At 39.0% G+C, this 25960-nt stretch overlaps 1 protein-coding gene across 1 annotated transcript; it reads left to right on the forward strand.

Moving 5' to 3' along the window:
- esrp1 (epithelial splicing regulatory protein 1) lies at positions 1-24489 on the forward strand. The gene is made up of 16 exons (XM_051956840.1): positions 1-321; positions 2334-2504; positions 3777-3893; positions 4230-4341; positions 4700-4843; positions 6039-6093; positions 6175-6285; positions 6385-6517; positions 6649-6691; positions 10449-10768; positions 13906-14130; positions 14241-14484; positions 16308-16497; positions 21486-21627; positions 22033-22122; positions 24335-24489. Exons 1-16 carry the CDS (start codon positions 190-192, stop codon positions 24467-24469), a joined length of 2364 nt encoding a protein of 787 aa, XP_051812800.1. The 5' UTR covers positions 1-189; the 3' UTR covers positions 24470-24489.
- Positions 24490-25960: the final 1471 nt, after the last annotated feature.

Raw genomic sequence — 25960 nt, forward strand, 5'->3', positions numbered from 1 at the left:
TGCGGGAGGCTTCAGGTAGACAACGAAAGTCCGCGCGCACGCCACGACTAAAAACTCGGATTTACGGACCTCACCTTCGCTGCTCAGGTGTCCCGGTGAAGGTGTTTCCCTACCTGCGGCCCCTCCCGCCTCGTGTCTCCCGCCGCTGTCCGGTAGTTGTGTGCGGTTGGCGCGGCTCTCGGTGCTCGGATGACGGCGCAGGTAGATTACCTGGCGGTGCTGCTCGCCGCCACATCTGGCGCGAGCGGAGAGCTGCTGGGCTCCGACGAGAAGGAGCTCGTGCGCCTGGTGTGGCAGCTCGTGGACGTGAAGAACAAAAAGGTCAGAAAAAAGTTGAAGTCTGGGTGTTTTTTTAAAGGATTTTTTTGAATGCAGGAAGTGAAAAGAGCGGTCAGGTAAGTGGGAGTGCAACCTGAAATGCAAACATTCACATCATGTTCACACCTTTATGGAAGAAACAGGTGAACCAGGTGAGTTTCTGTAGCTTTTTTGCCTCTAAATGCAGCTTTAAGTCGAAGATGAACTCAGTTATTCAGTATTTTTCATCTTAATGTGGGTCGTTTAAACAGATTCCAGCTGTAAGTTGCTCATTAGTGTGTAGTAGACGTGGATTACAGGTGTTTAATTATAGCTCCAACTATTAATTGCTTAAAAGAAGGAACTGGTTAGTAATCTTTAGAAGGTAAAACCAGTCTAAATCATCAGATTACAGCTTCTTAAATTTTAATATTTTCTGGTTTCTTTCCTCTACTATAACAGTAAACTGAATATGTTCGAATTAGTCATGGTCCCAACAGTTATTTTCTGGATTATGATGAGTTATGTTACTCTAAATAATGTCAGAAAAAAATGGTGAAACAAGTAAATTTTGTCTTGAAGTAGCTTTTTTCCACCAGCAAGATAACCAGCTTGGGATGTAATGACTAAGAAACCAGCAAATTTCCACACCTGAGAGCGGAGCTACAATGATTAATCGATTAGTTGTCATTGTCACTCATTGGTTTGAGTAACATGTAAAGCAAGTAAAGTGTAAATTCTCCAATTACAGCTTCTTAAATTTGAATATTTTCTGGTTTCTTTCCTCCTCTGTGACAGTAAACTTAATATGTTTGGATTAGTTGTGGTCCCAACAGTTATTTCTTTGATTAAGATTAATTCTATTACTCTTCAAAATGTGAGAAAATTGTGAAAAAAAAGTTCTCCAAAGATATTAATTTGGCTTCAATTTGCATTCCCCCCCAACCGGGAATCCAAATATAATCTGATCTTCTATAATAACTATTAAGTCTATGATAACTATTAAGTTATTATAAAGTTACACACCTGAAACAAGAGCTGTGATGATTAATTGATTAGTTGTCAACTATTAAAATAATCACCAGCTATTTTTGATAAGTGATTTATCACCTTGAGTCATATTTGGAGCAAAAAAGTCAAAATTGTCTGATTGCAGCTTCTTTAATGTAAATATTTGCAGTTTATTTCCTCCTCTATGTCAGTACACTGAATATATTTTGGTTCCAAACAGTTTTCTTGACTGTATGGTCAATCTGTTGGTTTATAAAAGGTCAGAAAACTGAAAAAAGTTCATTTTTCCTCACCAGTACTCCAAAGATATTAATTTTACTGTCATAACAACTGAGAAACCAGCAGATTTACACACCTGAGACTAGAGCAGCCATGATTAATCGATTAATCGGCAACTATTTGATGATCAGTTTAAGTAATTCAATTAGAAAAATGCAATTTCAGCTTCTCAAATGTGAATATTTTCTGGTGTCTTTTCTCCTCTGTGACGGTAAACAGAATCTTTTTGACTTTGGGAATCGCTCATCAATATTTTTCACCATTTTCTGACATTTTACAGACCAAACAACTAATCGATTAATCGCCAGTGAGAATAATCATTAGCTGCAGCCTTGTACACTCACTGTTTGTGAACTGCGATCAATGATAATGTTGATATATGAACTTAAAAGGTGATAACTGAGAGAAAACGTGTTACTCCATGTATAAAATCTGTGCTACGACACCTTATTCCCCATCGATTGATTGATTTGAATGATTTTTTTTAAAGCAAAATGTGAGTTTTATTTCCTCCTCTATAGCAATAAACTGAATATCTTTGGGTTGCGGGCAAAACAAGACATTTGTCATATTGTGCTCTGGGAAACGCTGATCCAGATTTAATAGACCAAACAACTAATCAAGAGACAAGTCAGTGGTGAAGATAATCGTTGGTTGCGACGCCAACAGTTAATGCTCTCGCCCTTTGAAGCCTGTGAGTTTCTATTTGCTTCAGGACTAACTTGTTCTTGTTGTCTGTGAACCAGTTGGGCAAGCTGAATGAGCTCCTCATTAAGCCTGACCTCACAGACCTGATGGAGGAGAAGGAGGACGAGGAGGAGGAGGAGGATGTGGTGGAGGAGCACGAAGAAGAGGAGAACGGATCCGGAGCTGACAGCGTCTCCACGACGACGAGTGTTGACGCTGCTTTGAACCTGGTAATAATCCTTCTAAAGTCACTGCAAATACACTGTTTTCAACTTTTATTGCATAATAACACAACATAGAGGTCGACCTATGTGTTGTTTTTTTCAGGGCCAGTATTGATTATTAACAATCAAGTAGGCTGATAACCTATATTTGTAGTAAAAGTGGAAATCCTGCTGTCAAAATGTAGAAACCTGACTCAAAACTATGTCTTTTTCAACATTTGCCTGTCAGGGTTGATTGGCTGTTATTAACCAATCAGATAGAGCTGTGGGTGGGACATTGCCAGAGCAACTCATTTTTTAATTGATTTATTTGATCAGAAACTGGTTTAAAAGAATAATGATACTGATAATTTTTAAAAAATGCTAAATATTGGATCCAACACTTGGTTAATCCATGGTAAAAATGATGTAGAAGTTGCTAAAAATGCACTTTTTAGACCTTTGTTGCACACTTATTGTTAATCCTCTGATTCCCAGAAAGCTGTTTATGGGCGTGAGTTCCTTTTTCACTGCAATATGAAGAAAGAGAAAAAGAACAACCATTGCTAGAAGAAGAAAGAAATCAGAGATGCCTTCTGTGTTGTATGACAGTTACAATACCATACAATTTTTTAAAAATGAAAGAATTTCTTTATTTGTTCTACAGATATTGAAAAACAACCTGAAATCAACATATGCAATCTTTTTTCAAGTGTCCACAGGTGGTTATCAGTACTGAAGAAAGCATCGTAACTGTGCATATTGTAGATATTTTACAACTTACATTTCTAATTTGGTACCATGCATGTTTTCTTCAATGCTCTGTGTAAACACTGCCTGCAGTTCAGCTGGAAATCTCTGAATTGTTGTCTCATTGACTGTTGGTCATGGCTGAGTCATTAATTGCTTCAAGGTTGCGCCAAGCAGCACAGAATTTTTTGTTTTGTACAAAATATGGTTAGTGCTAATGGCTTATTTTTGGCAAATTTTTAAATAAGACACATGGAATTTAGGGATTTTGGTGAAATATTACAAATGCAACTTTCAATTTGGTTAGGGTTTATTAAAAAAAAACAGTTGTCATACAGTGATTAGTTCAAGGAGCATCAGAAAGTTGAAAATCCTACAATTTTTTTTGCTTTTAGAGTTTCTTGCTCTCATAAATGGTGTAATTGTGGTGATTTTTAAAAATATATAAGATGCTTTCTGGGGTTCAGAGGGTTAATACAATGCTGGTTGAAACGTGATGCACGATCATGACTTTTTTTCCCTTCTTCTTAATGTTCTTCTTTTCCACAGTTACATCTACACCTGACAAACGAGGTGAACAGCGCGGGCGCAGGCACGTCGGTGTGTTTGTGCACCGACGGGCAGCTTCATATCCGCCAAGTGATTCACCCCGAAGCCGCGAGCAAGGTGAGCGAGCTGCTGGGCGGGTGAACGCCTCGCAGCCAGGGCGGATGTTCGCTGGCTGCTGCAGGAACCTTCACATTCACACACAAAGGGAAGTGTCATGTCAGCACTGCACTGCCAGCCGAATTTAATGTTACAGGTGAAAGTTGATCTGACGAGAGGCAGACGCTCCTGAAAACCTGTCTAATGACACACGCCCATGCACATACCGTGCTCATAAAGGCTGATGAAACTCTCCCGCATGCCTTCAAAGTTAAAAAGCAAACAGAAGAGCAATAAAGCAGCAGCTGTAACGGGCCACCTGTTCACATCCTCTTATCCAATCCCCTCTCTCTGCAGAACATCCTGGTCCCAGACTGTTTCTACTCTTTCTTCGACCTTCGGAAGGAGTTCAAGACACACTTCCCCACTTCTGACCTCAAGGCTCTGAATGCACTCGTCATGGCAGAGTGTATCCTTTACGTTCCCGTTAACACTGTTGTTTTATCTACCGACGCCTTAACTTGTTTGTTTAACAGTTTTGGTCACAATTTTTTCTGCAAAACAATGCACACATTAGAAGTTAAAAAGCAGCGGGGTGTTGGCTGCAGGGCTAAAGGTTTTGAAATGCAAATAAGGAAAGAATGGCAGCACCTTCCTAAGCCCTCGGTGAAAGAGTGTGTGTGTTTAGCTGAACTGGGCAAACGCCACACACCCACTGCTGCAGGAAAACCAACATTATCTTCTGTTTTTTTCTTCCTCCGGTTTTCGTTTTACCTTTCACACACCTGAACGACAGCACTTGCTTTCCTGAACGGCCTCCTCCTCAGCTCTCAGTTTACCCGTCGACGGGTCCAACATGTGGGATCCTTCGGCCTCGGAGGATCCGTCGGCCACGTTGCCTGCAGAAGCGGCCGTGCAGCAGGTCCAGCTAATGGCCAGCATTGTCCTCGCACTGCTTTCTGATCCGTTTAGTGAGTATATGGTTAATTTACACGATTATACAAAGAGTAAAACATTAGTTATCAGATCCAAAATGATCCAAGATAGTTAATTTAGGTAACTGAAGCGGAAACAGACAAATAATTTAAATCTGTTCTATAATTTTTCAAGCAAAAATTACAAATATTTGATGGTTTCAGCTTCAATTGGGTGGATGACACAAAGCAGTTGAATATGTCTCTTTTATGTCTGGTAAAATTTGAAATCTTAATTAATCCACTGAACCCAAAAACCCATCAGTAAGTTATCTTTAAAAATTCACCAAAATTATACCATTTACCAGAGCCAGAAACGATAAAAACAGAAAAATTGGTCAGATGTTCAACTTTCCAGTGGTCCTTGAACAAATCATGTGTGACATGCAGCTCTTTGGGGAAAAACAACTAAATCCAAGTTTAAAAAAAAGTCACTTATTCAACACGTCTCATTCCAAAATTTGCCAAAAAATAAAACCGTTACCATTAAATGCATCTCCTAAAAGACAAAAACAATTCTCATTCCCCAATGCAACTCAATGGGAGCTCTCAGATGAACTGCAGGAAGTGTTTCCACAGAGCAGAGAGGAGACGAGAGAGGAAAATAAAACATACTGGATCAATAAAATAAATGGAGCTTGGTTCAAAAACGGTAAACAGAGGAGCAAGTTGTTGGACGATACATTCAGCATGGTGAAACATCTTTTGACAAAAAAATGTAATAGTTAAATATCTATGCTGTGTGTAGGAAACATTTTTTCCAGTATTGGTGGACACTTGAAAAATGACACATTCATCACACCGATTCCAGGTGTATTTCAATTTTTGTAAAATTATTAAGGAAATTTTGTGTCATTTAAAATTTTGGCATTATAAATGTGTCAAACTGCACAGAAGACATTTCTGTGTTTTTTTTTCTCCTTCTAGTCATGGTTGTGTTGTTTTCATAGAGGTGCAGGACTTTACATTGCAGAGAAAAATCAACCTACAGCGAGTAAAAACGTGATAGGAGCAAAAAAATGAAAAATAAATAAAACGCCCAGAACCTTCTTTGAGTTCATCGGATCAATCAAGATAACAATTCATTGATAACGACTTTAAATAGCTTCCATACTGATATCAAAGAGCCTAATTTTGTTTACCTCATGTTTTGGCGTTTGTCTAATTTGAAAACCCAACTTTCTTATTTCAGACCACACGTTTTCCAACCCGGAGAGAGTCAGCGAGAAGTTCGAGAGTGGCACTTGGTAAGTTTTTTAAAAAAGTTTTTTGTTTTCTGCATCTGAATTGAGCTTCCTTCTGACTTATTTATGTGTCTGTTTTTGCAGCAGTAAGATGGAGAAAGTGTGCGACCACACTGTGATCAGAGCCAGAGGGTTGCCGTGGCAATCGTCTGACCAGGACATCGCTCGCTTCTTCAGAGGCCTCAACATCGCCAAGTACGTTAAAGCCTCCCTTTAAAGGTTTTTCTATCACTTTGCTGCTATTAGAGGCTAAAAACCTGCTTTAACTCTCCATATCTTGCGTTGTGTTTACAGAGGAGGAGCTGCGTTGTGTCTCAATGCTCAGGGGAGAAGAAACGGAGAAGCTCTCGTTCGTTTTGTCAGCGAAGAACACCGAGACTTGGCGCTGCAGAGACACAAACACCATATGGGCAACAGATACATAGAGGTAACCCGTCTGCAGCCACTTACTAATTAAGAAACATTATCTCGTCTTAATCTGATTTATTCTGCCGTCTTTCTTTGCGGCTACACCTGTACTGGCTCTTAATTAAGCACCTTGTTTCCTTCTAACTGCAGGTTTATAAAGCAACAGGAGAGGATTTCCTCAAGATAGCAGGAGGTGAGAAAAAATACAGCCACCTTTGTATTTTATTGCTTTGTTTATTCGAGTTTTTGTTGTTTACTGGTTTTCGTATCTGCGCAGGGATGCAAATTAGCTGCTGGCTAACTCTGATGTGATTACTTGTAATTGTGCACTGTCCATGCAAAAATATCCAAAGCAGAAACATATTTTATCTTTTTAAACAGCAGCAATCAAAGCTTAAATAGGAAAAAATAAGTCATATTGCTATTATTTTGTGTGTGTTTAAAAGAAAAAGACTAAATTTAGGCCTGAAGATCCTTCATGGAGCTGCTCTGGTGAACTTTCTAACCTAAAAAAATACTTTAAATTCGTCATTTCACATATATAAATGGAAATTACCTACCAAAATGATAATAATAATAGCTTTATTTATGTTTCACTTTTAAAAAAAAACAAAGTGCTTTGACAAACTAAGCAAAAATAGGATACCCAAAAGGCAAAGTAACAACAATAATGCGAAACTAAGGTAACATTTAAATTAAACAAGACAAAAAAATGCAAAAATACAAAATGTCACTAATAAAAAATAAAATAAAATAAAAGCAATTAAAGCTTAATACGTGATGCAACGATGATTTCCTGTTAGAGAAAGACTGTAAAAATTAGTTTTAAGAAGCGATTTTAAAGAAGTTTTACTCCGTCTACAACAATTAATATGAATAATTCTGCTACAAATAGTCACATTACCCCTTAAATCAAACACAGAGAAACACTAAAATGTTGTGATTTTTTTTGTCTTTTTTAAGGATACAGCAGCTGATTCCAGACAGAAATGAAACACTATGTTAATGTGATTATTCCTGAGGTGTATCGAGCACAGGATATCTGGAGATTTTAGCTCCTCCAAAGTCCTGCAGTGACTAATTAAATTAGAGCTCTATTAATAATTAGTTTTTCTTGCGCATGTGCAGTCAATAGACTTGTGTGGATGACAGAATTTACATTTCACTTCCTCACGCTGACGCAGAAAGCATAAATTAGCCCGAAGACTTCAAGCTGGTTCATACGGAGTCTAGGTTTCTGCCCAGACAAGCTTGAAAAGTGATTAAAAAGCTCCTGAAATCAATCCGTCAGAAGCGGAGAAATATCCTGCGTGAACGTTCGTGAATTTACTAAAAGAATTTTTCAGCTTCTGAAAAATTCTCAGCACCTTGGCGAGGGTCTCAAGGTCTGTGAGGGAGATGGGGATATGAGTCAGTTTGTTTATTAATGCCAAAGTGGCCTTTTAGGAGGGCAACAAGTTTGTCAGCGACACGCAAGTCAGAGCTGAGTCATTTGATCTGCATATTAAAGATTTTACTCATATGATGCACACCTCGAGGGAAATGGACCTCATCATTAAATGTTGCTGAGGTTCATCATCACAGACGAAATCACTCAAAGTCACGAAGGGATAAATTCAGTCATTCGGCCTCTATTCATTTCTTTTTCTAACAGATATGCTCCTATTTTATGTTTAAATTCAAGCAAATGGCGATTGATTTTGAAATATAAAGCAAAATACATCCAAAAATAACAGTCTATAATCCAGTGTACTAAACAAACTTCTATTTTCGTGTCTTTTGTAAGTTTATGTGCCAGTTAATAACTAGTCAACACTTGTGAAAAGCAGCTCATATCTTTAAATTCTCATCCCAGCATTAGAATACAAGGCAGTTAATACTGTGGTGATCCAGCGCATGTTTTAACCCTCTGATCTTATTTGCTCATTTTTCACCGCCATATAAAGTCCTGCACCTCTATGGAAACTGAACTACCATGAATGGAAGGAGGGAGAACTCAAACTTTTCTTTTGTGGTGTTTGACACAGTCAGAATGCCATAAATCAAAGAAAAAAAAAAACAATATATATGCAGCCATCCGTTCAGAATTCCAGTTAGTAATATCAGGAAATCTGGCTTGGAAGAGGTTTGGGGTTGTGGAAAAGAAAACGACTTGTAGGGCGCAAAGGGGATATATTTTGTTGTTTTTTAAAGAATATATTATGTCATTTTTTTGGAGTTGATTTGTAACAGATTTTTTTCTATATAAAACATATATATAAAATTATTTTTGATACAACAATTAATATTCTCGTGTGGTAGAAACATTAAGAAGGTACATACCGTATCATGGATAGAGGAATGAGCTATTAAGGTTAGATTAAGACCGTGTGTAACAAAAAATATTAATAATAATAATCTTTATTTATATAGCCCTTTTCATACAACAGTTCTAGCACAAAGTGCTTTACAAACAGACAAATAATTAAAATAAAATGAAAGAAATTATGACCCAAATCCACTCCACCCAGCCCCGAACCCACCCACCCCGCAATCCAGACACTGTATTGTTAAAAAGCAATATAAATAAAAGACAATAATAAATCAGGGACATTGTTATACCCAGTACGTACTGAGGAAACGCCATCTTAAAGGTTTATATCATATAATAAAATAAACTGAAACAGAATAAAAGATAGATAAAATAATAATAAAGATAATAATAATAATAATAATAGTGATAATTATAAATTGAGAATTGTAAAAAGAATTAAAACACTAAAAGGTAATTCAAGTAAAAGCCAGAATAAAAAGTTGTTGAATGCCATGTTTGTTTGTTTTTTTGAGTATTCCAAACCCAACATTAGGGTTCAGTAATGCATTGCATTAGTTTCTTTTCAAGTGCCCACAGTTGTTAGCAGTGCTGGACAAATAGTGGTGGTTCCACATGTTAGATATTTTACTACATTCGTTTTGCTAGTTATTAGTTAATAGTTATGACTAATATTAGTCTCTGAATTTGTCTCTGTGTGTCTGCTATGTGTATACACTGCCTGCAGTTCAACTGAGTTCAACCAGAAAAGTCTCTGAAGTTTTGTCAAGTGATTATTGGTCGCTAATGGCTTCATAGTTGTGCCAATGAAGGCATAATTTTTTTTGTTTTTCACAGAATTTGCTCAGAGGAAACTGTTTATTTTTAAAGAGTTTTTATATTACATTCACAGAATAGTCATGTCAATGAAATAATCACAATTTTTAAGCTTCAATTTGGTTAATTTTCTCAATAGAATAAAATTTGAGCAAAAACTGTTAGATTTTTTAAAAAGTTTGTGACTATGAAATGGTGTAATTTTGTGATTTTACAAATCTGTTGGCAAGTTTGGGGGTTCTGAGGGCTAAATCTATTACACAGTACAAAATAAAACAAAGCGGTGGAAAAAAGTTTTCGGACACCCTCAAAATTTTACACAATCTTAAATATTATCATGAAATATTTATAAAAAAAAATATTTTTGTGCTTCAGAAGATGTGGCTGCACTAGACAGACACAAACAAATACAAATGAGTTTTTTTTGTTTATTGTTAACAAGAAAAACTAAATTCTACCAAAATGACCCACTACTCAAAATTTCTTATTTTTAATGGAACCAAACAATTTGAAGTTTTTAATGACTTTTTTTAGGATTTGTTTAGTATTATGGCTGTGATTGTACTAAAATAAAATGTACTTGAAGGACTAAGAGTGATTCTTAATGCAATATACATGAAAATGTATGGTGTGTCCAAAAACCTTCTTATCCAAGTCGCAGTCAAATATTTTCCCAAATCAGACTCAAGTGTAGCTGCATTAATTTTAGAAGACGGTAGCCAAACAGCACCAGAGAAAGCACTCGAAGCGCAAGGAAAAGCTTCATGATAGAGTCTGTGTGTTAACTTGTGGTTAATCAGGTGCGTTTGTGTCCTTGTGTCAGGTACCTCCAACGAGGTCGCCATGTTTCTGTCCCGTGAGGATCAGATCATCGTCAGGATGCGAGGCCTCCCTTTCACCGCCACACCTGAGCAGGTCCTCGCCTTCTTCTGTCCGGGGGACGGCGTTAAAGAGATGTGTCCGGTCAGCGGCGGGAAAGACGGAATTCTGTTTGTTCGCTACCCGGACGGTCGACCCACCGGTGACGCTTTTGTTTTATTTGCCTGCGAGGAGCACGCTCAGTGTGCTCTGAGGAAACACAAGGAGATCCTGGGGAAGAGATATATTGAGCTGTTTAAAAGCACCGCAGCAGAAGTACAACAGGTAAGTCGAGGTGTTCCTCTGGATGTGGGCGTGCTTCTCTGTACTCTATGTACAAAATGTTAATGTGTTCAAGAAGTTCACATGAAGAGTCTCTGAATTTTTGTGAGGTGACTGTTGGTTGCAGCTGAGTCACTCGTGGCTTCATAGTTGCATGAAGGAGGGCAGAATTTTTTTTATTTTTTACAGAATCCTGTGAGTGCAAAGCAGATTATTTTTGGTGGATTTTTAAATGAGACCTGTGGAAAAAAGTACATTTTGTTTATCACAACTTGAAGCTTAAGTTTGGTTAATGTTCTGAATTGGTTCACGTGATTAGTTCAAAGACCAGAGGAAAACTGAAAACTGATGAGGTTTTGTGCTTTCATGGATTCTTGCTCTGATATGTGGAATAATTTAGGCAATTTTCAATTTAGTCCTTACTCAAACAGCAAACCTTTTAATCTTAGATTTGGGTTATTTTCCCAACTGACTGTCACACATGATTAGTACAGAGGAAAAGTGAAAATTGGAATCATTTTGGTGATTTATTTTTTTTCTTTTTGCACAAATATCAAACTTTTTAAGCCTAAATCTGGTTCATTTTCTCAACTGAACCGCATTTTACAAACGATTAGCTTAAGGATCAGAAATTTTTTTTAAAAAACTGATGATGTTTTCTTGCTCTGATATGTGGAACGATTTTTTACATTTATTTTGTACTCAAATATCAAACTTTTTTATCTTACATTTGGTTAATTTTCCCAATTGAACTGCATGTCACATGATTGGTACAAGAACCAGAGGAAAATAGAAAACTGGAATAATTTTGGTGATTTTTTTAATGTATTTTTTTCTCAGATATCACATTTTTAAAGCTTAGATTTGGTTCATTTTCTCAACTGAACTGTATGTTACAATTGATTAGCTCAAAGTGAGAGGAAAGTTGAAAAAGTGATGTTTGAAAAAAGTGGAATAATTTTTTGCTCGAATATTACACTTTTTAAACTTACGTGTGCTTAATTTTCCCAATTTTACTACATGTCACACATGATTGATATCCCCACTGGAAAAGGTGAAAATTAGTTTTTTTTCTGTTTTTATAGTTCATGACTGATGAATTGTGTAGCTTATGGAGAATCTTCTATGGTTCATTTTGAATTGTTGTGCTGTTTTTTTTTTATCCTTGTGAGGACAAAGAGGGTTTTTAGGAGTTCTGTTTCTTTGTGTGGGCTCACAGTGAGGAGTGACAATGTGAAGGTGTGTCTCTTATCTGCTCAGTTTAGTTGTCAGAGTTACTGCATCGGGTTTAAAGGTGGAGATTTGTGTAACAAGGTGGACTGTGTGCATGATTCCCTCCAGTAATTCCAGCTGCTCTTTTGTACTTTCTTTCTCTCTCTCTGCTGCTCTGTCTGTCTCGTGAGATGAGGATTCGTTTTCTTATCTTTCTTTTTCTTTTACAACCTGCACACTTATCTATGCAGAGGCCTTTGCTCACGCTTGACACACTGAGGAGTTTTATTGGTCGTCCACAGAAATGCAAACATGCTGGTGTCCTGTTTGGCAACCAGCCAGCTCCTGTATGACATTGCAGCGCATTTAAAATCCACGTGAACCCACACAAGATGTCTGTTAACCCTCTGAACTCCAAGCTCATTTTTCATTGTCAAATATAAAATCCTGCCAGAAATGTCTAAGAAAATGCCGTAAAAGATTTTTTAAAAATTAGAATTTGAATACTGGGAAAAAGAAATGGTGCTCCACATAATGTAGATGTGCTATGATTTATGTTTTTAATTAGTTTCAGTGCTTGTCTGCACTCTGATCTGTGTAAACACAGCCTGCAGTTCAGCCAAAACACTTTGAATTTTTGTGGCATGAATGTTAATCACAGCAGAATCACTAATAACTTCAAAAAAGCATTAGAGACTGCAGAATTTTAAATTATTTTCAGAATTTGGATAATATAACTGGTTTATTTTTGGCAAATTTTTAAACGAGATGCACAGAATTAAACGACTGATGAAATGTCCCAGTTTTAAGTTTAGATAGTAAATGATTAGTTTAAGAACAATAATAAAATAAAAATAATCCAGTTAATCTGTCTGTTTTTATGGTTTTTGGCTCTGATAAAAGGTGCAATTTGTGGATTTTTAAAAATATAACATGCCTTTTTAACCTCCGAATGGATTTGGTGGATTTAATTTGCTTCCATATTTCTCTCCCCTCTGATGTGTGTAAACACAGCCTGTATTTCAGCCAAACATGTTGAATTTTTGTGGCATGACGGTTGATCGCAGCAGAATCACTAATATCTTCAAAATAACATTGAAGACTGTAGATTTTTTTATTTTTTTTACAGAATCAGGTTCATACAACTGTGTAATTTGGGGGATATTTTAAAAATATATAACATGCCTTTTTAAACCTTCAAGTGGATTTGGTGATCCAGAGGTTCATTTCCTTACTTATAGGAAAGTAGAACTACATAAAATGCTACAGAGATTCACAGCTGTTAATTCAGTTGACTTTTAAGCCAATTAAAAGCTTGTTACACATTGAGCTACACACATGTTGACAAATGAAAACACTAATAACACTGCTCAGTATCAACATAAGTGATGTCTAGTGCCTTTTACTATTTGCATATTTAATGTGTCCCTCCGCTCTGCGTAGACACATCCTGCAGTTCAGCCAAAAAGTCTTTGAATTTTTGTGGGGTGACTGTCAGTTGCAGTAGAGTCATTAGTGGCTTAATGGTTGCATGCTGGAGCTCAGAATTTTTTTTACTTTTTACAGAGTAGTGCTACTGGAACTGGATTATGTTTGACAAATTTTTAAATAAGAGGTTGAATTAGATATTTTGATTAAATGTCATGATTTTGACCTTAGATTTGGATAATTTTTTGTTTCTTGCTCTGACAAATGGAGACATTTTGGAGATTTTTCATGAAGACAACATTCATGTCAAATTCATGTACTGCTGGGTTTTGGGTGTCAGAGGGTTAAGAAGGAGCTTAAATGTTTTTTAGGGTATTTTAACTGTGCTTGAAAATATTATTTTTTCTGCAATGATCTGTGAAAGGGGGCGGGGGGAGTGCTTTTCTGAACTCTCTTGCTTGAGGCAGGGTCTGTAATTTGAAACTACGTGTGTGTTTCAGGTCCTGAACCGGTACTCGTCGGCCCCTCTCATCCCCATTGCCCCTGCCCCCCTGGTGTCCATGCTGCCCACCATGTCTCTCCTGCCCCCTCCTGGCGGTGTCAGGGACTGCCTGAGGCTCCGGGGGCTGCCATACACTGCGAGCATCGAGGACATCCTCACCTTCCTGGGCGAGTTTACACACGACATCAGACCGCACGGTGTGCACATGGTCCTCAACCAGCAGGTACATGTAGCAACCGCACCGACACACCCACCGATTCCTGACGCAAACGTGCAGGAGTTGCAGAGTAACTTCACTTCTAAATTGTGTGGGGGTTTTTTCATCCTTTTCAGGGGCGTCCATCAGGCGACTGCTTCATCCAGATGACCTCAGCCGAGCGGGCGCTTCAGGCCTCTCAGCGGCTGCACAAACACGTGATGTCCAGCCAGCGTGGTGCCAACAGCCGCTACGTGGAGGTGTTTCCCTGCAGCGCCGAGGAGATGGGCCTGGTTCTGATGGGGGGCTCGCTGTCACACACCATGCACACACACACACACACCCGGAGCAGGAGTGGGACAGGGCTCAGCCCGCCGCCATGTAAGTCCAGACGTAAGTGCTGCTGGGAGCTGGGGTTGCTTCGGGACTGCAGGGTAGGTGGGCTCCTGCCGTGGGGGGCAGGGCTGCTGGTTTCTCTCCAATCTAGAACCTGTGGAGGACGGAGGGCATCTGGTCTAACCAGGAGGATTATAAACTGTGTGTGTGAGAGTTTGTGTCGGTGTGTGTGGTTCCTCTTTTGTAATTTAGCGTGGTTAAATTTGCACACCTGCATGCCCTGAGAAACCTTTCAATTCCACCTGTGTCAACACATTCTGATTGAACACTAGTTCATTTCTTCAGCGGCATGTTTGTTACTCCTAATTCTCCTCCCTTACCACTGCCTCTGTAATTCACAGATCTGAAAGGGTTGGAAAAGTGTAAGCAGCACAGTTTGAGATCCAACCATCCAACAATGTGGCAACATGGCTTACAACTCTCTAATCTTGTCAGATGGATAGTGGTGGTTGTGGGATTTAGCCTCAGTAGACTGACGCGCCTCAGGTGTGTGCGTCGCCTCTGCTTGTCCAATCAGGAGCTGTGCGAGAGGTGGGCAGAGCTGAACGCTGGGGCGTAGATTTGCTTTGTTCTCCTTGTCTGTAGTCCTTCACCGTTTTCAAAAAAAGAGGCATGAATAAGAATGGTTTGATATAAAAGTGTGGAAGAGATTCACAGCTGGACATGTGTGAAATGGAGTTGTGATTAAAAATACCATCAACACACCAAGTCTGTAGCAGAAATCCCGCTGTGTGGAAGGGGAGGGGTTCAAGTGGAAAAAACTAGTTGTACGCCCACAGCAGCATAGATTATACAACACAAATCAGGTCTTACCTCAACTTGTTTTTCTGTGGAATATAGTCACACCCACCTACTACAAAGACATTAACCCTCTGAACTCCAGGCAGCTTCTGGCAACTTTTCCTCTTTCATTTTTCACTGCAGTATAAAAATCCTGAATCTTTGTGGAAACAGAACGACCGTAACCTGCAGTATGACAGTTATAATGCCATAAATCATAAAAAAAAGGAAATCTAAAAGTTCAATTTCTTAGATTTTTCTGATTCACATCAACTCTAGAGAGAAATTTCACCATGCTGAATGTATCTTCCAACAACTTGCTCCTCCATATCCCATTTTTTAAACCACGTTGTGTTCATTTAGTTGCTCAGGTTTACTGTATTTTGCTCTCTAATTTGCTTTCATACTGCAGTTCATCGGAAAATCTCTTAACTGTTGGTTGTGACTGAGTCAGTGATTGCTTTTCAGTTAAGTTTTTTAAAGAATCTGTCTAGTATAAACAGTTCATTTTTGCCTGTTTTTTTTAAATGACATGATTTTGGTGAAGGTTAAATTTGGTTAATTTCCCTAACACAACTAAAAGTAACACATGGTATGCTCAAGGACTGTAACAAAGTTGAAATTTTGATGATTTTTTTTTCTGGTAAATGGTGTCATTTTGCTCTGTCTTTTTAAACCTGCCAGGGTTCAGAGGGTTAATTCACGCTTATGGGGCAGTAGAACTACAGTAAATGTCGCAGAGATTAATTCTCTTGACTTCTGACCCAATCAAAAGCTTGTTATCCGTTTGAAAGTTGGCTACACACATGGTGACAAACAACACTACCAATGAGTAATCTAAGTGATGTACCACCCACAAACATACGTGTGTCAGGTGCTGAGTAATTCTAATGTTGGTCATTGTTTGTGATTTTGCATGAGCGCCTCTCTCGGAAACAAACAATGACCAGACGTCATGACTGTGCGCTTCTGCTGTTGTTTGTGTGGTTGTAAATGTTAAGCGCGGTCTTCTGTTGTGTCCTCTCCAGGTTTATCTCCACCATCCTACTCCTTTACTCCTGCTCCAGCCGTCCTGCCCACCGAGGCTGCTGCTCTCTACCCTCCCATTGGACAGGTGTTACTGACCCCCCGCCCCCTGCCTCCAGGCCACGCCTACTACCCCGCCTCTGCCCAGCTATACATGAACATGAACATGAACTACACAGCATACTACCCAAGGTAACTGGTCAGCGGTGATATTTTTGTTGTGCATTATCTCTCAATGTGATCGTATCATGATGGCAAATTTCTCCTGATCCGTGATTTAATAATTAGCTGAATATTACCAAGATGACATGAGCAATGCATGATTTTAACTCATTGGCTGCCAGCCGTTTTCAGAGCAAAGAGCCCCCTACTGCCAGAGTTTTTAAGAATTTTGACAGATTTTTCAAGATCTACAGAATATCAAGTTTTAAGACTACATAAACATTGAAACTATCGAAAGAAAGTGTAGATTCTCTTCTTTCATCAGGAAAAAAAATTTGTTTCTAGTATTTTCGGTTCTAAAGTTATCAGCAGCAGAACATAGGGAAGTTTCAGCAAAAACACCTGTTTTTGACCAAAAAAACAAAGATAACGAGCTTTTTCTGCAGAGAGGCACATCAATCACTTTGATGCCAATATTTTTTGGTTTAGTGACATCCCACACAACTGAATAGTTGTTTACTTATATGAAACAACAAAAACAACTCAGAAAAAGCATTTTGAGGTCAACTTTTTAACCTTTTGTTAGCTAAATCATTTATTTACAAACAAACAACACAAGTCAACATTTTGGTTCAGAACAATATATCTTACAAAATATAAACAAAATATTTTTAGGTGTGTGTGTCTCTGTGTGTGTGTGTGTCTGTGTGCTCGCTCTAAACTCATCAGACTCTGCTTCGTCAGATGAGCTCAAGAGAGCGGTGGTGGCGAAACAGAAACCGAAACCTAGCGCGGCTTTGATCACCAGCAGCCGTTGGCAACGGTACTTTTTGCTGTCGCCCCACCATGGTCACTGTCTGTCATTCTTTTGGCCCACCGCAACACTCTCACGTTCCAAAACTCCAGGATTTTCACCGACAAGCTCCGACAGACTGTCCTGCAGCCCCCACAGTCAAAAAACATGATTGACGTCTATAGACGTCATTGGCAGCGAACGTTCGGATTTCAATTGACGTCTATAGACGTCAATAGCAGCGAATGAGTTAATAAGTAAAACTGCAAGGGGCGATCGAAAAACTTCAGAGACTATGCCTATAAATATAATAAAACATATTTGATTTAAGTTTTTCCACAATTCCTGTTGAAATACTCCCCTTGTGTGGTGACACTCTGCTCCCAGTGCTCCTGCAACACTGCTGTTTCGTAAACAAGTCAGACACCATCTACAATTATCAAGCTGAATTTTCAGAAAGAGCAACACTTAAACTTGAATAACATTTTGGGAAAGAAGAGCCAAATCAGTCAAGTTGGAAGTGACATTTGTGTTGTCGTGGCTAAAACACCTGTATAATCGGAAGTAAGTTGTATGTTTGCGCAGCGATACACTGCTCCCAGTGCTCCTGTAGCACTCCCTGAAGGTCCTGCTATGTAAACATGCCAGTGGCCATCTGCAATGAGTGCTCAGTTTGCCATACTGTCAACAAATCAGCACTTTAACTTGAATTTTGTTTTGGGAAAAGGGAAGAAGTCGAGGAGTGCCAAGTCTTGCTTAAAGGGCAAGTTTGGAACACCGGTTGTGTTGTGCTATGGCTGAAACAGCTGCATAGTCGATGCACTGCCACGATCTGTTAAACTAGCCTCCCTGTGCAGCGATACACCGCCCCCAGTGCTCCTGCAACACTCCCTGAAAGTCCTGCTCTCTAAACATGCCGAACACCATCTGCAATGAGTGCCGAGTTTCCTAAACTGTCCAGACATCAACACTTTGACTTGAATTTTATTTTGGGGAAGTTGAAGAAGTGAGACAGCCAAATCTAGCAAAACATTAGTGTCAATTGTGTTGTGGCTAAAACAGCTGCATAATCGCCACACTGCCCCGATCCCTGTTAAGTTTGTATGTTTGTGCAACACTCCCTGAAAGCCCCTGCTGTGTAAACATGTTCAACAATAAGCGCAGAGTTTCCTAAACTGTCATAACATCAACAGTGCAACTTGAATTTCAATTTTGAGGCCAAAAAGAAGTCCAATGGCGCCAAATCTAGTAGGGTAGGGTAAGTGGAGAGTGATGGTGATGCCGTTGTGGCTAAAATACCTGAATAATTGCCACGTTGCCACCATTGTGCAACCGTTTAGGCGGAGTTCTTCAAATGTTCTTCCTCAGACACCAAGACGTTACAGTAAAACTTCCAGTAACTTTTAGTCCAGTAAAAATCTGATCTTTAGGGTTGAATTTACAGTATGCAACCACTATCATTATGCTTCTTGTTTGGTTTTTGAAACCTTGGCCTCTTCTATTGGTGGTAGCCGCAGACCCCCTCTGGTCACCGGTGATGATCCAGCACCAAGTTTGGATAACTAACTGACACTTAATATAATGCTTTTTCTCTGCTGCATGGTGAAACTGCAAATTTGCACCTGCAAATGTTCACGAAAACATCTGTATCACCGGTCGTAGTAGTGTTGTCATGTCGTTTCCTGAATCAAGAAAATTACTACATGATCATGACGCACTCCACAAACAGTCTCAGAACTTTTTGATCACCCCTTGTATTCATGCTAATGCTAAACAGTGCTGTGACTCATTTAGACAATTATTCGTTACCTCCATATTGTTTTGTGAGAGCTTCTTCTTGTTTTGCTTTCGAAAAAGCATGAACTGTCAAATTAGAGATGTTTGCGAAGCGACTTAGCATGCTAATCTAACTATTCCACATAAAAGAGCCACTCCAGGACTGTTATTAACAGACTTCCTTGACCTACACCGACACTGTCAGACAGTGTTTACTTGATGGCTTTGAGCTGCCGAGTAAGTGAGGGAGAAACTAAACTGGTATTGTTCACGCGTTTGATTTTCTGAGCCTTCTGTTTGCGTAGCTATTATTACGGTAAGTTAGAGGGGATTAGTCAACTTAACCATTTAACCCTGTAAACTCTAAGCAGCTTGTGGGCGTTTTGTGCTCTTGTCACATTTTAGCTCACTGTGGGCTCATTTTTCACTGCAGTCTAAAGTCATGTATGTGGAGATAAACTAGAAATAGTTCTATGTGCAATACGACACTGTTATAATGCTGTACATCAGATAAGATAAGATAGACTTTATTGATCTCACAAAGGAGAAATTTACTGTTACAGGGCTCTTAGAAACAAAAAAACAGAGGAGTGCAAAAGTCACAAAAGTGCAAGAACAAGATAATAAATAACAACTACACAGTAGTGTTATATAGTCTGATGGCAGTGGGAATGAAGGACCTGCGGTAGCGCTCCTTCTTGCACTGAGGGTGTCTGAGTCTCGTGCTAAAGGAGCTGCTCAGCTCCACTACAGTCCGGTGCAGTGGGTGGGAGCTGTTGTCCATGATTGATGAGAGCTTGGTCAACATCCTCTCACCCACATCCATCACAGAGTCCAGTGGGCAGCCCAGGACAGAGCTGGCCCTCTTGGTCAGCTTGTTCAGTCTCTTCATGTCCCGCTCTGTGCTGCCCGGGGCCCAGCAGACGACAGCGTAGAGGAAAGCAGAGGCTACCACAGTGTCATAGAAAGTCCTTAGTAGAGGTCTGCACACTCCGAAGGACCTCAGCCTCCTCAGAAGGTGGAGGCGACTCTGGCCCTTCTTGTACAGAGCATCGGTGTTGTGGGACCAGTCCAGTTTATTGTTGAGGTCAACACCCAGGAACTTGAACCTGTCCACTGTTTCAATGTCCTGCCCCTGGATGTTCACTGGTGGATGTGGGAGTGTCCTTCTCCTGAAGTCGACCACCATCTCCTTCGTCTTACTGGTGTTGAGGCACAGGTGGTTGCGCTCACACCATCAACATCATAAAAAATGATAAAAGTTCAACTCCTTTGGACATTTTTTCCAAATGTCCACAAGTTTGACTAATATTATGAGAACATGGTGCCTTTATATACCATAGATATTTTTGAAACCTCTGCAAACTTGTCTTTTTTTTTTTCACTACTTACATTATTACACAGCCTGCAGTTCAATCAAGAAGTCTCTGATTTTTGCCACATGACTGTTGGTCACAGCTGCATCATTATTGGTTCCCAATTACAGGGAAAAATTGTGAATTTTTTACTTTTTGCAGAATCGAGTAAAAGCAAATGCTTTAATTTTTGTGGATTTTTAAAATGACATGTAGAATTAATATCACAAATTTAAGCTTAGGTTTAGTTAATTTTTCATGCAGGACATAATGTCACATATGAGCACAAAAGACTGTTAGAAAGTTGAAAATTGGACAAATTTTTCAGTTTTTACCGTTTCTTGATCTGATAAATGATGTAATTTTGGCAAGTTATTGAAATTTAAAAAAAAACAAAAAAAAAAACAGCAACAACCAGCGAGCTTTTCAAACCCAATTGCTACCTTGTTGTGGGATCATTTGTACTTTCTTTACACCTGCTTTTCATTCCTACCTCTGTCTCACACTTCTTTTAGTATCTCTGCCTTCTTTCCTTTCCTACAAATTCCCCTAATCTCCTACCTCCACACTCCCTTCCAAGTCTTCTGTTCTTTCCTGCATGTTTTTCTTTTCTCAGCTCCTTCTTTCCTTGTTTACACACTCCTTTCCCGAATACCTCCTTCTCATAACATGTTATGTAGTCCTGAAGAGCTTCAACCTTTCCTGAACTGTTGACTTTTACTGCAAAATGCCACAAAGAACTTTTATTTTTTGGAAAAACTGCTGCAAATGTAATTAGCCAGGCTACAGCAATTGCACCAAAAATCAAGGTGCTCGTGGTAGAAAAACAGAGGACCACTTTGCCTTTGGTTGAAATGCCCAGACAAGGTTAGTTAATAACTGAAAAACTGTGTTATCAGAGAACTCGGTAAACATGAAGTGACCTCATTTTCTCCCCGGTCAGCCGCCTGTCATTGAGAAAGCACTTGAAGGCAACACCCAAAGTTACTCCCAGTATCATGATTTTAAAGACTCTCTCTGGTTGTGTTTGTAGATGCTTTTAGACTTTTCCACGCCAACCATCTCCCTCCCTCTTCTTTCTCTCGTCTCTCCAGCCCACCTGGCTCGCCCACCACCTTAGGTTTCTTTCCCTCCCCCTCCTCGCTGTCCTCCCCGGGCGGTTTGGTGCGAATGCCCGGTCTGACCTACAACAGCAACGGAGTCAAGGACCTCTTTAGCGCTGTGCAGGGATACCAGGTGAGAAAATGCCTAAAAATGCCACTAATGTGCCTCCCGATACAAATAAACGTCCCGCGCCTCCAGAGTTCACAGGCTTTTCTGAATGCTGTATTCAAATGTGCCTCAGCTGTGGGTGTGTTCGGTCAGGTATCCACAGTGTTTGCCCCGAGGCCATCAAACTAGTTTATCCTGTCTACTCTCCCTGCTCTGTCACACCGATCTGCTGCCTGCTTCGACTTGAACCGGAGAAACTCGAGTCTTGTTTAGACGCTGAAGAATCTCAGGGCGCAGATGACTGATGATACCAGATAAAAAAATGTGGCATTACTATGTGATAACTGTGAGATTATGTTAGGGTCAGAGTCTGTGGCTTCACGTGTCTCAGTGTTTTTGTCGTTCCTCCCCTCCTCCCTCACGCCACAGTACGCTCCCGAGGATGCCCTCGTGCACGCCCATGGGCCCGTGCACGCTCACGACCCGACCAGGACATTGCTTACGCAGCCCAAAGAATGGGTGTGTATTTAAGGTGTCTGAGGTGGGTGGCAGGTAAGGATTGGCTGAGCGCTCAGCGAGGGGGATTTACTGTAGCTTTGGCTTGTTTGGTCACCGGGGGCTCAACTCCACAGTTTTCTGTGTAGACGGGGGATTCTCCACTGTCCTCTACATGTATGGGATGTATTTCATAGATTGATAGGGGTTTTCTTGGATTTTTGTTTTGAATCATTTGGACGGGGAGTCTGACTTTGTCTCATACTGAGTTCTGCATTTCTGTCCTCTAAAGAAAGTGAAAAAAAATTAGAACCGAGAGGGCCGACTGACCGTTAGCTTAGCATCAATAACTAGTCATTACCATCAAGGTTTCATTTCTCTACAAGCCAAAACACAGTGGAAGGTGTGTCTCATAAAAGCTGCTCAGCAGCTCCATATTTTCCTTATGCTTCTAAAAACAGAAACGACAGCAGAAGCATAAGGAATGAAAATAAAACCGTATTTATCAGCTCTAATGTCAGCTGGAATGGCTCTCATGTCCAGATAACTAACCTACTAACTACACTGAGAAAAACATCCATAAAATACCAGTAAATGAACTTGGAACTCATTGCCAGGACTTTGTTGAAAAAAAATCTGACAAAAAAAAAAAAAATGGACATTTGCTATTATTTTTTTTTGTGAAAAATGCAACAGCAAAAAAAAAAAAAAAAAGTAAAATCATAAAATGTGTTGGTACCCCATTAACAGAATTGTTTCTATTCAAAAAATAATTTAAAAAAATCTATTAATTAGAAGATAAACAATTTTTGTTACAGATTTTAAAGATCAATCTATATTTTAAAAATGGAAATTTGCCACTAGTATCAGCTCTGTTCTTTTAATGAAAGAAAACTTCTTTTTTTTTTACCTTTTTGTGGTATATCTATTATTTAAAAACAGGGCATTTTTCTGTTTTTTAATGGTAAATCTGTAATTTAAAAAAAATGCTATTTTATTGTGAAAATTAAAATAAAGGTAAAATCATAAAATGTGTTGGTACCCCATTAACATAATTGTTTCTCTTCAAAAAGTAATTTAAAAAAAATCTATTAATTAGTAGATAAATAAACCATTTTATTACACATTTTAATGGTCAATCTGTAGTTTAAAAAAAATGGACAATTGCCATTATTTGCTATTTTCAAGTAATTAAAAAAAACTTTTTCTTTTCTTTTTCAGGGTAGATCTATTATTTAAAAACAGGGCATTTTTCTGTTATTTAATGGTAAATCTATAATTAAAAAAGTTGCTATTTTATTGTGAAAAATAAAAAAAAGGTAAAACCATAAAATGTGCTTGTAGCTTATTAACAATCTTTTCCCTTTAACAAAATCATTTTTAAAAAATCTATTAATTAGTAGTTAAATGACAGTTATTACATATTTTAATGGTCAATCTGTAATTAAAAAAAAATGGACATGTGCTGTTATTTAATTGGATATATATAGTGAAAGAAAACTGTATTTTCAGTTTTTTTGTTGAATATTGTAAAAAACAGGACATTTTTTCTGTTAGTTAATGGTAAATCTATAATAAAAATTAGGCATTTGCCATTTATCCATTACACATCATTGAAAAGAGAGAATTTTGTCTGTTTTTTAATGGTATAGATACAGAAAAAAAATGCTATTTTTATCTAGTAAATGCATAAAATGTGCCGACATCTCATTACCTGGATTTTGTCCTGTAATCGAAAAAATAAATGTTCTGTTAATCAACAGTATATAACAAAAACAAACTATATTTTATTGGAAAATATGAACTAAAAATGGATATTTGCTATTATTTATTTGTACATCAGTAGTGAAAAATAGGACACTTAGCTATTTAAAGGTTTACTTATCATAAAAATGGAACAAAAAAAAAAAGCAGCTCGCTACCTGAATTTTCTCCTGCAACTACATTTTTTAAAGATTCCACATTTATTTAAGTTATAGCTGAACCACCAAACAAGACTTTCCTTTTACTGTTTAATGCAGAAGCTGAGCTGGCGGTCAGTTTGTGGTGTTGTAGTCCAATAGGATGATAGACGGTAATAACAGCTGGTTGGGAGGTGATGGGTAACATCTAATGCTGGTGTGAGGGCTCTGCTTTGTTCTTTGTCACTTTTACACCAAAATAACCATCTGTTTGTCTGTCCGTCTCCCCCCTCCGTTATCCTCACCCTTCCTCACCTCCCCTTCCTGCCCTCCAGGGTCCGGCTGAGTCCGTTTCTCTCCTGAGCAGCAGTCTGATCGGTCAGTCCAGCGGAGGAGAAGCTCCTCTCATGTCCCTCCCGGCTCTCGTCACCAAACCTGGTGGTCAATACCTGGACCTGACCCTGCTGTAGGGTCCCACACAGGACACAAAGACCTGTTAGTTTTTTTTTGTTTTTTTTAAATAGTCTTTTAGATGTGTTATTTATATCTTTTAGCAGCAGAAATTAATGTATTTTATACCAAATTCCTCGTGGCCTTAGCCAAAATAAAATAGCAGTTTTGTGTTATATTGCACAGAGTGTATTTTAAAAGCTTTATAGAGATTTTTTTCAAACATGTTATGAATCACTATGATATATTTGCTAGCCAAACTAGAGAAGAACGCCCCTGTAGCAACCGAGCTAAAAATCTTTTCTTTGAGCTTTTCTGTGAAGAGTGAAAGTGAGCGTGAATGAGATTTGATGAGCTTTTCTGTTGGTTCATTTTATCGTGTTTATATACATTTGATACACAGTGATTGTATTGGAAGCTTTTGTGCATGAAGAAGTTAGTAGTTAAACTCTGAGATGTTTACAGAATGCCAAATATCAATGCACTGCTAATCAATAAGACGACTACTGAATATTATAGCAGCATCTCTGGATGACAAACGTATGTTACACCCTCTTTCCTTCCTTATTCGCCCTGAGTGGGTGTTTCCATGTCGTGTTACGCCAAGTTCTTGTTAATGTAACCGTCACTTACTCGCTGGGTGAATCTCAGGAGTTAGAGGTGGTTTTTCTACATATTTTACATCAGATTTCACACTTTCGTCATTTTCCTTCCACCACATCAAAGAACACGACAGATCAAACGGGTTTCTGTGCAGAGATCTGTTCATTTGTGCGTAGATTTTTTGCAAAGCTGAAAAAGGAAAATCAAGTCGCCCTTTGTGCCTGCAAACTTGCTGTCCTACAGTAACGGGATGTCCTGCTGAAAACAAAAGACCGGCAATAAACAGAGCATGTGAAGTTTGTCGGCCTCCAGCTGTTTGATTTCACTTTGTGCCGTCTGAGGGGTTTGAAGTGCAGCACAGCAAACACTCAGGTGGAGATGACAGAACGTGGCTCGAGGACAAACTGTGGGAAACTCCTCGTTACATCTCCACGCAAACACACACTGAATGCTACAGCAAAGAAACTATTGTCGCTCAGACACACCACACACATTATATGAGAGCACGGCCTCCTGTTTCCAGCGAGCAGCAGAGCAGGAAGACAGAGAGAAGGCGGATGAAACCATGTCAGACCCCCTCGGGGCAGATTGTGCGTTGTGTAATCCAACCCTGTGCACCCCACCCAACCTGATCCCTTTTAAACACACTCACAAAAACACAGTGTGCAAACCGGCATAGTAACACCGCCAGTATCCACACAACAAAACTCTCAAGACCTCTTATTTTCTAGTTAACTTTTGGTTTTGCACTGGTAGAGTTTGTGGGGAAATACAAAGAAATCCTGTGAAAATCTAGCAGAAAGTAAAATAGAATAATGTAGGACCTAAAAATAGTAAAAATCTGTGAATATACAGTGAAAAATACAATTTCTTGCAGGTATAAACACACTTAAGTCTGTAATTTTAGA

Source organism: Acanthochromis polyacanthus, chromosome 12, assembly GCF_021347895.1.
Source record: "Acanthochromis polyacanthus isolate Apoly-LR-REF ecotype Palm Island chromosome 12, KAUST_Apoly_ChrSc, whole genome shotgun sequence".
NCBI lineage: Eukaryota > Metazoa > Chordata > Actinopteri > Pomacentridae > Acanthochromis > Acanthochromis polyacanthus.